Below are 15,281 nucleotides of genomic sequence, written 5' to 3'. Positions count from 1 at the left end.
AGTCCTCAGCCCGACATAAACTGAACATAATGGTTCATCCCTGCCATTCCATCACTCTGGAGGTGGAGGTAGGAGGATCAAAATTGAAGATCAGAGGCTGGAGAGAGAGCTCAGTGTTTAAGAGTACTTAGTGCTCTTGCAGAGGACCTGAGTTCTATTCCCACCATCTACATGGTGGCTCATAGCTGTCTATAACTTGAGTTGACTTCTGTGGTCTTTTGAATGCACATGGTGTACAAACACTAGGAATTATGCATGTACATTTCAAAAATTTTTATTAAAGTTTAAAATAATTCTTGAGTATATAGCCAATTCAAAGCCAGTGTGAGATACATGAGACCCAGTCTTAAAACCAACCAAATAACAAAAAGCTTTCTAAATTCTAACAGTTTATTCTGTTTACAAGTCTAAAACCTTGTTTGTACAATAGGCTCCACACATAAAACAGTTCTTAAAAATTAATCTTCCATAACCACATAACACATCTAGTTACATTGCTACATTAAACAGTTAAATTATTTTCACATACTGTGTTTTCAGAAATAATTGGTTATTCATTTAAATATTGTCACATAGCCTATTCCCATAACTGGTGTTTCTCATTAACTAGAATAACATTTTATAAAATGTATAATAAATTTGTGGTAGAATCTTTAAAAATCTGAAACGTGGTCAGATGAGGTGGAGTCTGCCTCCTAACACTTAGGAGGCAGAGGCAGGTGGAGCTCTGTGAACTTGAGGCCAGCCTGGTCTACAGATCATAACTAGCACAGCCTGACGCCGAGAAACCCTGTCTCTAAATACAAAAAAAGAAAAAAGAAAAATCTGAAAAATACTATAATAGGTTCAATAAATAATGAGCAAGCATTGTGGTGCAGCCTTCTAATCCCTGCACATAGGAGGCTGAGGCAGAAAGATCAAGGGTTCCAGGTCATTCCGGAATATAAAGTAAGACCTTGTCACACCCTCCCCCATATTTGAATAAATAATTTTAATTGTAAAAATGTATTTAGAATTTTATACTATACTTGATATCTTCATGGTAAGATGTTACTTTCCTGGGAGCTTATTGTTGTCTGAGAGCAATATATGTATGCATAAAAGAAGTCCTGCTACATACAGTGTTAAGCTTTACTTTAAGAAAAAGTAGGTTCTGGGTATTTTGATTTTGGCTGTTTTATTTTTTAGGTTTTATGTTATTTTATTTGTAAGTGTATGTGTGTGTGTATGTATTTGTACATGTGGATGCCAGAAGAGGATGTCAGATTCCCTGGAGCTGGTGTTGAAGGTGGTTTTGAGACACCTAATGTAGGTGCTGGGAATTGAACTTCAGTTATATGCTTTTAAATGCAGAGCTATCTTTCTCCAGCTCCTCGGTTTCTACTTTTTTTTTCCACAGACATCTTTCAGATCTGTGGGGCGTTTTGTTGTTTTTTTTATTTATAATTTTTAGTAAGCTGGGCTGTGGTGGCACACACCTTTAGAAACAGGCAGATCTCTATGAGTTCAAGACCAGCCTGGTCTACAGAGAGATTTCCAGGACAGCCTGGGCTACCCTGAGAAATTATGCCTCGAAAAACCAAAGGGGGGGAACCTTATCAGCCTGAGGCCATGTAGTAAAAGTGTCTCCAAAAAAAAATTACTTAATTTTTAATTTACTTTGGATGCTGATAATTAATTACCTGGCATCTTATTTAGGGTTTACATACTGTGACAAAACACCATGACCCAAAAGGAAGTTGGGGAGGAAAGGGTTTATTTGGCTTACATTTCCAGACCACAATCCATCATCATTGGAGGATGTCAGTACAGTAACTCAAGCAGAACAGGAACCTAAAGGCAGGACCTGATGCAGAGGCTGTGGAGGGTGCTGCTTACTGGCTTGCTTCCCCTGGCTTGCTCATCCTGCCTTCTTATAGAACCCAGGACCAGCAGCCCAGGTACCACCCACAATGGGCTGGGCTCTCTCCCATTTATCACCAATGGAGAAAATGCCCTATAGCTGGATCTCATGGAGACATTTCTTCAACTGAGGCCCTCTCTCTGATGATTCTAGCTTGTGTCAAGCTAATGATACCTTAACTCAAAGTAATAAAAGAAAAAAGTGTTGGAAGGATAGCTTAGTGGGTCAGAGAACTAGACCAGCATGTGTAGGCCCGAAGCCCAGCCATCAGTACTGCAAAAATAATAAAATTTTGGTAAAGACAGTATTTTGAGTTCCCTATATTGTGCCTGTGTGGTTCTAGGAAAGGATATTGTATGAGTGAGAACTGAGGAGAAACTAGAGGAGGAAAGGGCCTAAATTGATTGGGGACTTGGTTGTGTGGCAACATTTATCTGCCATATTTTTTTCATTTTTTATTTTTTCTCTTTTTTTTTTTTAAAGATTTATTTATTTTATGTATGTGAGTACACTGTAGCTGTCTTCAGACACACCAGGAGAGGCCATCAGATCCCATTACAGGTGGTTGTGAGCCACCATGTGATTGCTGGGAATTGAACTCAGGATGTCAGGAAGAGCAGTTAGTGCTCTTAACCACTGAACCATTTCTCCAGCCCCCAAAATTTCATCTTTTATTTTGTTTGGGATGGGGCAGATACTGGAAAATGAATTTCGTGCTTAGCACATTATAGTCAATGTGCTAAACTACATTTTAGCCAGGAATCTGTTCATCTTAATGGAAGAGGGTGTTACTAAAAGAATTGAACCACAAAAAAGTTAGTTAAATGAGAGAAACTGCAAGTATGTATTAGTTAAAGTGTTGTCCTAATTACTGGAAGTGGTCTGAAATGTTATGATCACCATTAGAAGACCAGCATCTCACTTGATCCAGTGTTGCATCCCTCTATTCATAATCTGTCTGGTGGATTACTCACATTTTGAAGTGACTTTGTCCATAATATGGAAAAACTTAATTAAATTAAGATATTGGGCAGTAGTCTGGGGGAGATGGCTCTGTGTGTAATAGCTTTTACTCTGCAATCTTGAGGATCTGAGTTCAAATTTCCAGCATCCATATAAAAAAACTTAGCATGACTACATGTGCTTGTAATCCTAGTATTAGGGCACAGAGATAAACAGATTCTGAGAGCTTGTTGATTAGTCAACTTAGCCCAGAGGATAAGCATATGGCTAAATGAGAGACCCTGTCAAGGCAATAAGTCAAGAGAGTGATGCATAGGAAGATATGTGACATCTTGCTTTGGCTTCTGTGTGTGTGCTCATACCCATGTACACACTATCAATGTGTGTGCCTCTATTGACTTCTGTTTATTTATCATTAAAATTAAGAGATTAATTTTAATTTTAGAAGTTACTGATACCTGAATAACAGAAAATTTACTTACTTTTTTTGTTTTTCAAGACAGGGTTTCTTTGTATGTAGCTTTGGCTGTCCTAGAACTCATTCTGTTGACCATGCCAGCCTCAAGACAGCCTCTATCTGTCTCTGCCTCCCAAGTGCTGTGATTAAAGGCATGCAGTGTTATGCACCACCCAATTTTTAAGATATACATTTGTGTATGTGGGTACATGCATGTAGGGCAACAGTCGGTTTTCCTTCCTGAGCTCAATCTCAAGTTATTATGCTTCGTGGCAAGTACCTATCTAGGTCTTGATGACCACAGAATGAATCAATTTATGATGTTACTTTTCCTTCATCAAATTATGTGTTGCCAGTGCAGGATACTCTTTTCCCCAAAGGCTTTGTACTGTATAACTTGATATTCATAGCTTGTTTTAAATTTCAACTTGGTGAATTGCCACAGAAGTGTCCTTGAGCCTCTTGGAAAGGATCCAGGTTTGATTCCCAACACCCACGAAACTCACAACCATGTGTAAATCAAGTTGTAGGGGCTCCCTCTTCTGACATTTACAGACATCAGGTATTTACTTGGTGTACATACATATATAGTCAAAACATACACATAAAATTAATCTTGTTTTCCGTTTATTTTTGAACTTTACGTACTGATCATTGACCCTGCTCCTCACAGTCCCTCTCCCTCTTCCTCTTTCCCCTTTCCCTTCTTCTCTGAGAGAGTGGAGGCCCCCCTTGGGTATCCACCCACTCTGGCACATCAAGTCTCTGTAGGGTTAGGCGCATCCCCTCCCACTAAGGCCACACAAGACAGCCCAGTTAGGAGAATGGGTTTCACAGACAGGCAACAGCTTTAGGGACAGCCCCTACTCTAGTTGTTGGGAACCCACATGAAGACTGAGCTGCACATCTGCTACATTTGTGCAGGGTACCTAGATCCTGCCCGTGTATATGCTCTTTGGTTGGTGGTTCAGTCTCCCAAGGTCTCAGGTTAGTCAATTCTGTTGGACTTCCTATGCTGTTCCTGTCCCCTTCTGGGTTCTTACTCTTTCCCCCCAACTTTTCCATAAGAGTTCCTGAGCTCCATCCAAGGTTTGGCTGTGGGTCTCTGCATCTGTTTCAGCCAGCTGCTGGATGGAGCCTCTCAGAGGACAATTATGTTAGGCTCCTATCTGCAAGCATAGTACTGCATGCATTAATACTGTGAGGGATTAGTGCTTGCCCATGGGATGGGTCCCAAGTTGGGCCAGTTATTGGTTGACTATTCCCTCAGTCTCTGCTCCATCCCCTGTCCCTGTATTTCTTGTACACTGTAGCTGTATTCAATTAATGCTACCCAGTTCCATCCCTGTGGTGGAAACAGTGCTTCTTGCTGCCCACCCCAATGTCCTGGGTTCCCAAATGGAAATGAAAGATACATTCACACAGCCTTTATATTTTTATATGTCTTAAACAGTTCAATGGCTGGGCCACTTCCTAACCTCCACATGTCTAATCCACCCTCCGATATTCCAGGTTATTACTTACTAAAACTTCCGTCTTGGCTGCCCTAGACCTAGACGTGCTACGTTCCCTGGCACCTACATGATGGCTATGTTCTCTTGGTTTTACTTGTCCAGGCATGGTAGAACTGTCCTTCCTCCTCCTCGGAACCTTGCCCAGGAATCCTTAAAGTCCTGCCTCTGTCTCTGCCCAGTCATTGCCCTCTGGCAACTTTATTTACCAATCAGAACCAGTTGGGGTCAGAGTCCATCCATCTTCATGTGGGACACTGCAAACAGGATTGTTGGGAACCTAAATAACAAGAGAATCCAAGCAGCTATAGTGGAGAGAACACATTTGGGTGGGTTGGTGTCCTTAGCCCTCCACTGGGAGTCCTGCCTGTTTATAGGAGATAGCTACTTCTGGTTCCATCACCCCAATGTAGCAGTCTCAGCTAAGATCAACCCCCATAGATTCCTGGGAACTCCCTCCCCCCACATCTCTGGCACATCCTAGAAATGTCCCCTACCCTATCAGCTGCATATTTCCATGTATTCTCCTGTCCTTCTGGCCCTTGTTTTTAATAGCTGAATAGTATTTTTATGTTGTATACATGAACCATATTATCTGTATCAATTCTTTGGTTGAGGGGCATTGGAAACAACTCAGGTTATTTCCAGTTTCTGGCTATTACAATCAAAGCTGCTATGAAAATGGTGGAGGATCTTTTGGGTATATGCCCATGAATGATATAACTGGGTCTTCAGGTAGAACTAGTTCCAAAATTTTCTGAGAAACTGCCAGGTTGATTGTCAGAGTGGTTGTACAAGTTTGTACTCCCACCAACAATGGGAGAGTGTTCCCCTTGCTCTACATCTTCTCCATCATGTGTTATTGCTTGAGTTTTAGATCTTAGCCATTCTGATGGGTATAAGATGGAATCTCAGAATCATTTTCTTTGTATTTCCTTTTAAGTGCTTCTCAACCATTTGAGATTCCTCTGTTGGGAATTCTCTCTTTAGCTCTGTGTACCCCATTTTCCATTGGGTTGTTAGGTTTGTTGAAGTCTTAACTTCATGAGTTCTTTATATAGTTTGGATATTATTCCTTTGTTAGATGTAGAGTTAGTGAAGATCTTTTCCCAGTCTGTAGGCTGCTGTATTATCCTATTGACAATTACCTTAAATTTAAACTTGCAGACACACACACACAACATTCATCCTAGGAAAGGAACCCAGGACAGACCAAAATAATGATTGTGCCTAAGTCCTACTTGGTAAAGCAAAAAGGTCTTAACTGGGGTTCCTACCTAACAGGAGTCTGGATGGGTGGGAGCTTAGTCCTAATTGGTGAACTGGAAAGGTCTTACTGAGGTTTCCTAACAGGAGTATGGATGGTTGAGAGCTACTTACAGAATAGATTTTAAAAATAACAACAACCCAAAAGCTAAAACAGCTGCAATAGGGAATGGCCCACCCCAATGTGAGTGAGAGTAGAGCTCTCTGCACAACTTGGAGGCAGGTTTGCAGATGTAAGAAATCTCTAGAAGGAGGCTCCTTCCCAAGCAGTGGTTTATTGCTTCTAGAAAACTTAAGGGCTAGAGAAATGACTCAGTGGCTAAGAAGCACATACTGTTCTTACGGAAACAATCTCAGTATCCACACCAGGCAGTTCCTAATGTCCTGAAACTCTAGCTTCACATAGCCAGCACTTCCAGGACTTCCTGCACATATGTAGACACACATATAATACATTCACATCAATTAAAATTTTAATGAAAAAAGAAAAGGTGGGACACGATTTCCTGCATCTTCCAAGTTTTTACTTTTCTCAGACATCTTACTGTTTGTTTATCTACTGACTCCAGTGAGCATCGTCCCTTCCCCCATCTGTAGAGGAATGCTTCATTTAGGAGCAAAATCTTTTAAAAATAACTAATGGTAAAATTTTTCTTCAGACTATTAGTATGATAGATACATCTTGAAAAATATGTGAAAGAAGCCAGACACAAAAGCCACATATTCAGAATCTAGTGTAAAGCATCTAGAATTAGTTCAGAATCTAGTGTAAAGCATCTAGAATTAGCCAATCTCTAGAAAGAGAGGACCATTGTTGCTAGGGATTGGGGAGTGATTATATACTTGAACAAGGTTTTCTTTCTCAGTCTAGGTAGTAGTAGTGGTTGCTCACTGTGAATTGTGTGCTCCCAAATAATTAAATACTAACTTGTATGTTGTGAATACTTTTCAAAACTTAAAAAAAAATACTGTAATGGTGATTGTTTTATGTTGCTAGTATATTAGCTTCTGTCTCTCAACACTAATCTTCTGCTATGTTTTTTAGGTAAAATGATCCATTCTATGGTAGCTCACTTGGATGCTGTTACAAGTTTAGCAGTAGATCCCAATGGAATCTATTTGATGTCTGGAAGTAAGTTTGAACTTCAGTACAACCTACAAACTTTATAAAAGAATTGTTCCACAGTAACAAGCTTTATTTGTCTTTTACAGGCCATGACTGTTCCATTAGATTATGGAATTTGGACAGTAAGACATGTGTACAAGAAATAACAGCTCATAGGAAGAAATTGGATGAGTCAATTTATGATGTTGCTTTCCATCCATCAAAGGCATATATCGCCAGTGCAGGAGCTGATGCTCTTGCCAAAGTATTTGTGTGAACCAACATAGACTCGCATCATAGAAAAAAAAGATTTTCTTGGTCAGAAAGGGGTCTGCATCACTGCCATTATGAAGGTTATTGATATGACACTACATGTGATCGCCTGGTGAAAGCTACTGGGGGCAGGCAGAAGTTGGGAGTCACATCCTAATGTCAGGTTTATTAGTTTAACTGTAATTAACTGTATTTTGTGGGACAGAAAGAAAAAGGACTCCAGTATCTGCCCAGTACTGGATATGAACTGAGCGGTTTTTGTTTTTGTTTCTTAAGGTGTTTAAGCCAATGTGGAGTCTGATCTTAGGGGAAAAGGACTTTTGTTGGACTCTGTGTGCTGCCTTAGGGTTAGGAATGAGGTGCTCTTGTGGGGAAGCACGCTCCAAGAGTAGCTTTTTTTCATCTCTTAGTGATCTTATGTTTATCAGTTGAATGCCACAGATTCCCTTTTAAACTTATTTTGCTTTAAAAAAAAAAAGAAAAAGAAAAAAGAAAGAAAAGAAAATTTAACTTAAAATATTTTAGCATTAGTTGCACAAAATGTTTGGATAAAATTCTAGTTTTTATAAGTCTTTTTTATATATTTAGCCTGTCACAACAGTGCTCAAGATCATATTGATGTTTTTCTGCATTATACAACCCTAAAACACAGAGATCTCAATAACCTGTCACCTATAACACTTTCTTTCCTCCTTTTGCCTAATACAGCTCAGCTAAGTCCTTCATAAAGATGATAAATGAGTCACCTTTGTCTACATGTCTTCATGAACCAAGGACTATCACGTGTATTAAAGCAAAACTGTGGAGTTTCGTACTCCACATGAACTCTTTAAAAACTAATCTTGACATCCTATCACTATGTGATATTTTGTACATCTTACTGTATTTACAAGTTTATTTATCAAGGATTATCCATCTTGCTAATAGCCTATTATTTATTTTACTTTTTGTTGGTCTTTATATCCTTTTATTAATGCGCTAAAGGAACCTGTATATCTATTTTGGAACTCTTTGAACAGTCTAAAATAGACTAAAAGTAGAATATTTTATAGTTAAGTTACAAACCAAGGTGTTTCTCCCCAAGATACTATCTTGATTTACCATGATTCCAAAACAAAATGAACTAGTTAAAAAATTGGAGAATATTTTATTACTATTACAAATAAGATATTTAAAAAAGTTGAATCAGGATACGGAAGTCTGCTGGATTTGGACTAGTCTCCCTTGTTTTATTTTTTTAGATGTGCTTACTTTTATGGTATAACTGAAGATTTTCTTTGTGTAATGCATGATTAAGACAATAAAGTATTTTTTCTAGTCTTCCAAAAGCCTTTTCTGATCAGTTTGCGAGTTTTGATGAGTTTTGTAAGGTTTTTGTTTTACAGACTATGAATCAGCAAATTTTTAAGATTGTACCCCAGAGCAAACATACAGCTGTTGAAAAATAATGTATATAAAATGCATATAATAAATATTAAATTGTGTACCTGTATGTTGCTGTTGGCACATCATTTCGTGTTGAATAATAAAGTGTAATACTCTCCATAATTAAACTAGGAAATGAAGGTGCTTTCTTAGTGGAGTCCTTCATTTTTATGCTGTTCTTTTTATACATTGTACTTAGTGATAATTTAGTGAGGTTACAGCAGAAAACACTATGAAGACTACTTTTAAGTACTTTGCACCACCAAGAGGTAGCATGTAAGCTATTAAAATATGGCATTCAGTGTCATCCTCATCCTCCGAATTTCAGAGATGCAATCTCAATAATCTACTTAGATGTCCTATTTAAAAATCTGAGTTTTACTTAACTGTAACTACTGCTGTCTTGTTTAGCTATACCTGTCTCCACAGACATATTAGTAAAGAGGAAACTGCATCATTTACAAGTAGAAAGTTACTCTTCTAAAGTTAAAAGTTAGCTGTTTGAAAGAAAATATTTCAAGATATTACTATTCCCTTTCTTAAAAGTAGTTGTAAGTGAAATTGAATTAGACATTACAGAACTAACATGCAAACTTATATTTGGATTCCTGCTTTAAAAGTTATACATTGAGAAATTTCAAATAACTTAGTTGTGATTCAAAAAGCAAACCAAAACTAAGACTTCAAAATTGTAAAAAGTAGTTACTGTTTCTGTGGCAATGGTTTAGTGAGTGGGTAGTGAGTATAAGCACCTGAGTTTAAGTCTCTAGCACCCATGTAAAAAGCAAGGTGTGACTGTTCATGTAACCCCAGGGCTGAGGCAAAGGCAGAGGATCCTGAGAGCTCACTGGCAAGCCAGCCTAGCCTTAAATTGTGAGCTTCTGGTTCAGTGAGAGAACACCCTCTCCACCCTCACTCTGGAAAGCCCTGGAGGAAGCAGGCTGCTCTGGCCTCTGCATGCACACAGGGACATACACACACACACACACACACACACACACACACACACACGCACGCACGCACGCACGCACGCACGCGCGCACAGGTACCACTTATGCCAGATAGATACTAAATGGTTCCGGTTTTTTGAGCTGAGAAGTGAAAAAACTACCGTTTTTAAGAAAATTCCCCCAAAGATACTTCTATTCTGGAAGCCTTCTGAAGTCATTGAATAGCCATTTAACTGTAATGCACTCATTATTGCAGTGCATAAACATTTGTGTTTTTTACAGTGTGCTATAGGCTTTACAAATAGTATATATTTTTAATGATGGTAAACATAGGAAAAGACTAAAAGGTTGAAATAAAGTAATGTCTTTGTTTTATCTGTTTCCATTTTGTGATTTATGAAAAATAACTTGGCTCAATGTTTTAAGTTATAATGGTATTTTAATGTTAGGTTTTTTTTTTCCTTGATATTCAATCATTGCATCTCTCATGATTTCCTTCTCTCATGATTTCCTCATTTTAAGCTTTTTAGAATCTGAAAGCCAACATTAGACACATTCTCATGCCTGTAATGTCAGCAGGATCCTCAGTTCCAGGTTGGCCTGGGATATGTGGAACTTTATCTCAAAAAAGTGCAGCAAAACTTTACAAAATGAACTAGCATATTTGAAATCCAGATGTGCCTGCTGCTATTGGATTGTAGTATGTCTTTTAAAAACTTCACTCTTAAAGCTGTGTGTCGTGTGGTATATGCCTGTAAGCTCAGTATGAAGAGAATGAGGCAGGAAAATGTTGAGGTCAAGGCTAGCCTGTCCACAGTTAATGTTTTTTATTGTACATCCTTACTATTAATCCTTTGTTCATTTACTTCTAGGAGAGAACTTTTCAAGTCAGGTTAAATTAAATCTATTTTTTTGTGGTAAGATTCTCCTGGTTCACAATCATTTGCAGCCTTTTGTAAGAGGGGACAAGTAAATTTTTTTTTTATCAAATTTTTGTGTAGTTTTTGAGATATTGAAGTTCTGTCTCTTCTCACACATGATCCTACATGGGCTTGACATTTACTCAAGTAAAGCATGAGTCAACAACCAGTATTTCTTCCAAGTCAGTTGGTAGTAAACGGATCCACAGTTGGGTAAGGAGAGGGACAGAACCTGTCCCTCTTTAGAGGGATTTAGAGAAGATAACGGTGATAGACCCCTGTGGTGAGCTCTAATCCACATGAGGTGGATTCTGCTTGACATCATCTTCACAAATGTGGTAAGTCTTAATATGATACTAGTTATATTTCTTTTGAAGCCAGTACTCAAAAGCAGGCCATAGTGGTTTCCCTAGTAGTGACTACAGTGATGCCTACATTAGGCATTCAGTATATAATTGAAAGAGATGTTATTGCATGACTTAATTTAGAGTTCTCATTTCATGTAAGTTAACAAGTGAAGGTTTTATGTCATAAAAACTTTAGGGGCCAGAGAGGTGTCTCCGTGATTAAGAGCACTGACTGCTCTTCCAGAGGACCTAGGTTCAATTTCCAGTACCACATGGCAGCTCAAAACTGGAATTCTAGTTCCAGAGTTTCTGCCACTGTCAGGCAGACATACATGCAGTCAAAACACCAATGTACATTAAATAATTTTTTTTTTTTTTTTGAGACAGGGTTTCTTTGTATAACCCTGGCTGTCCTAGAACTCACTCTGTACACCAGGCTGGCCTCGAACTCAGAAATCCGCCTGCCTCTGCCTCCTAAGTGCTGGGATTAAAGCCGTGCGCCACCACTGCCCAGCTCATTAAATAAATTTTTAAAAAGAATAACACTAGTGTTAATAAATAGGCACTTAGTCACTAGCAATTTTATTGCTGATAGACAAGCTATTATGCCATGTATTTTTCCAGTTACAATACTTGACACATCTTTTTAACAAAAACAACAAAAAACAAAAAACCCAGTTACCTGCTTGAACATTTTCTTAGTCCTTGGAGTACATGCCTGTCTATACACATAAAATTAAGGATATAAATAGAAAAATACCAGGCAATCCTACCTTTACTCAGTGTGGTATTTCAGCCATTAAGTTATGAAAACACACTATAAAAGAAGCTTGATACATGATTCCATATAATGTATAGTTGTGGCTAGTATACATAATAACAGCTGTCTGTTCTTGGCTGATTTTAAGAAAACATCCACATGGGTCAAAATATTTATACTTGATGTGTGGTTAAAAGCTAATTCTGTTTACCTAGCATGGTCAATGCAGAGTGATTAAAGAGGGAACAGTATTTTGTGTGTAAGCGTCAGGTTCTTTTATTGAGCTGTGTAGCTTACCTATCCACTTGTATGCATATTTAAACTCCCAATGTTAATCCATGACATCTCTTCTTTCCTGAGTTTCTAAGGGCCTGATTACCAAGTCTCTCTGCCAGTCTAAATTGTGAGCTTCAAATGAATGTTCATTTCCTTTAAACAGCTGTTGACATATTTTTTGACACTGGTAAGCTACAAAGTTACATAGGCATTGAGAATACAATTTGCACTTTAGATCTCCTTGCACATATTCCTTGAGTTGTCAGAGTATCAGTTATTGCTGGGATTCTAAGAAATCTCTGCATATGCCTCTAATGACATCAGAGACAATTGGTTCTAATCCTGTGAACTCTCTGGTAAAGAAAGCGTGTGACTCTTTGGGTTTAGAGGCCATATCCTTCAGGTCATCCAGAGGTGCCCAAGCCACACCCACAGAGAAGATGGTGATACCTGGAGTGAAAATATTTTAAACAAGTTAAAAATAGGTTTAACTTACATAGAGTTATATATTCCATACATTAATACATAGCTGCAAAGGACTGCCTAATAAATTTTTAAGTGATATCTATGCTGTTTTTAGGTAGACCACAGTCATTTTGATTATGTCAAAAATAATTGGTCAAAACAAAAAGCTTTGCCATCAGCAGCTGCACACTAACAACTTGAAAATACTGAGATTGTCAGTCTATTCAAGACTGCACTGAACAAATCAGGAAGAGAAAGAAAATTAAGTAGTTAGTTTATGAAGCCCCTGCAACAGGCACACGTTTGGCTGTGAGAAGGGACTCCCTGCTATTGTCACTTTCAGACATCATCTTGGGGTCCATAAGCACATTAAAGTGAGTGTGGCACAGGACAGATAAATGGGAAGGTTGCATTATCTGAAGAATGGGGGCTAGAAATAATTTTTTTTTGTTCTAAAATAAGTCTTTGAAGTTATAGTGACAAATCCATTTTACAATGAAAAATTGTAGATCTTGGAGCGGGAGAGATGGTTCAGCAGGTAAGAATATTTGTTGCTCTTGCACCAGACCTGTGTTCAGCTTCCAGCACCCACATAGTTCACAAACACCTAGAACTCCAGTTCCAGGGCATCCAATGCCCTCTCACGACCTTCATGGGCACTAGGTACACAGATGGTGCATATACATAAACAACAGGAAAAAATGCTCAAACCTTTTGAAAAAATTATATTGTTATTTTTAAATTGCTAGTATTTAAAGCAATCTGGTGAATTAAAAAAAAACAAAAACCCTTCTTGAGCTATGTTGGGTGGCACATGCCTTTGGGAGGCAGAGGCAGGAGGATCTTTGAGTTTGAAGTCAACCTAGTCCTCAAAGTGAGTTCTGGGACAGCTGTTACACAAAGAAACCCTGTCTTGGAAAAACAATAGCAAAACCTCCCAATGGGGATTTCAGTGGAGCTTGGAAGAATTTCAGTTCACTCGGACTCCAAAGCTTGTAGAATATATAAGTTCACATTGCAAGGATCCTTTCTACAAAAGTGCTGACTCCTAGAATTCACAGGACCCCTTCCTTAATCCTAATACAAAGGACAACCATCTTACCTGCATCATGGGCAGCTGCAGCAGGGCCTCGGACATCATCATAGGACTGCCCATCTGTGACAATAACCAGGAAGTTTTTGTTGGGGCTGTCCCTTATGGGACCAAATACATTTCTAACAGTAAAGGAGATGGCATCACCAGTAGCTGTGCCACCACTCATGTAGCGGATGTTTGCTAGGACAGCTAGGATATTCTCTTTGGTGTTATAGTCAGTGAAACTGAATTCTGTGCGCTGGTCATAAGTGAACTGTACAGCAGCTATCTTGGCTCCAATGTCTGAGATTTCAAATGTCTTCGCTATGTTAGAAACAAATTCTAGCATGAGGCGGAAATTGCTATCTCCAACACTGCTGGAGCCGTCAATCAGAAAGGCAATATTCACTGAGTTGTAACAGGTTTTGCTGCACATCATCTGTTCGTGAGTACAGAGCTTCTGCACCAGAGGCTTTACATATTTTGTAGTGCCAAACCAGTTGGGCATGTGATAAGAGAAGAAGCCATTATTCCGACACACAGCCTAATGGGAAAAGACAAAATATACCCCAAAAGATCAAAAGTTGCTTAAATTTTGCAAATTATATAGTACTGGAGAATGAACCTAGAACCTTACACATGTGTTCCCAGCCCTTTTGTTACTTTTCATTTTGAGCTTTTCATTTTGAGGGATTTTGATTGCATAGGCTGGCCCTGAACCTGTTGCCCTGGCCTCATTGAATAGCTGGGATTACAGGTTTTAGCAAGAACCCTTGAACCTTACCTTATCAACAAATGCAACATCTTGAACCATCCCCAGTTCTTCAGGAATGGGCTTGGCCACAGAAACTATAAATACATTGACACCAAACTCTCTGGCCACAATGCCTGCTTCCTCAATGTCATCAGAAGGCCAACCATCAATAAATACCACCACCACTTTTGGTATTCCTTTTCTCACACCAGTGTCTGCTGTAAAGAATTTCTGAGCAGTGTGCTTCAAGGCTTTTCCTAAAAACAAGCAAATGAGCAGCATTTGTGGTGGCTTAGATTATATTTCTATTTCAGGGCAATAATTTGATGCCATTAAGAATTTAACTCATGGAATTCAATTATCAAAAAGATAATTATTATTCTTCAGGCCTGGTTTTGGCCTTCACAACCCACAATGCTTCCCCCTCCACGTTCACATTTCAGAAGTCTCACATTTCCTGCAGTTAACAGTAGAAACAAACCACACACCCCCTCCTGTCATGTACTCTTGCCCTTGCTGACCCATGAGGACAGCTAAGGAATAATGAGCCTTCCAAAGTCTGTCCCATCTTCCTTCATTGGTTAAGTCTGTTGATTTTTCATTATAAATAGGTACTTTCCTAAAGAAGTAACTGGCCTATCTAGTGTAAGGATTATAAACTCACAATAATGTAGAGTTTTTGTTCTGTTTTTAACAATTATTAGCACCAGCCATGGTGATGCATATCTTTAATGCCAGCACTTGGGAGGCAGAGGCAGGCAGATCTCTGCATTTGAGGCCAGCCTGGTATACAGTTCCAGGATAGCCAGGGCTATACAGAAAAACCTTGTC

The 15,281-nt window shown here is 38.8% G+C and overlaps 2 protein-coding genes across 5 annotated transcripts in view; one reads left to right on the top strand and one right to left on the bottom strand.

Moving 5' to 3' along the window:
- Strn3 (striatin 3) overlaps positions 1 to 8,970 on the top strand; it is a 79,857-nt gene extending 70,887 nt beyond the window's left edge. For all 4 annotated transcript variants that reach the window (XM_031356679.1, XM_031356678.1, XM_031356680.1 and 1 more), the window contains 2 exons: positions 7,146 to 7,232; positions 7,313 to 8,970. In XM_031356679.1, coding sequence (XP_031212539.1) covers positions 7,146 to 7,232; positions 7,313 to 7,482 — 257 coding nt within the window. In that variant the 3' untranslated portion in view covers positions 7,483 to 8,970. The remainder of the gene's footprint in view (positions 1 to 7,145; positions 7,233 to 7,312) is intronic.
- A 2,709-nt stretch (positions 8,971 to 11,679) lies between these two features.
- The window catches only part of Coch (cochlin), a 12,425-nt gene continuing 8,823 nt past the window's right edge, over positions 11,680 to 15,281 (bottom strand). The window contains exons 10-12 of the mRNA XM_031356677.1: positions 14,481 to 14,707; positions 13,724 to 14,240; positions 11,680 to 12,606 (exon numbers count right to left, since the gene is read on the bottom strand). Of these exons, the coding sequence (XP_031212537.1) occupies positions 12,431 to 12,606; positions 13,724 to 14,240; positions 14,481 to 14,707 (920 nt within the window). The 3' untranslated portion in view covers positions 11,680 to 12,430. The remainder of the gene's footprint in view (positions 12,607 to 13,723; positions 14,241 to 14,480; positions 14,708 to 15,281) is intronic.

Source organism: Mastomys coucha, unplaced genomic scaffold, assembly GCF_008632895.1.
Source record: "Mastomys coucha isolate ucsf_1 unplaced genomic scaffold, UCSF_Mcou_1 pScaffold6, whole genome shotgun sequence".
NCBI classification, from domain to species: Eukaryota; Metazoa; Chordata; class Mammalia; order Rodentia; family Muridae; genus Mastomys; species Mastomys coucha.
The sequence above is the reverse complement of the archived record's forward strand: the minus strand, read 5'-3'. Positions and strand labels throughout refer to the sequence as shown.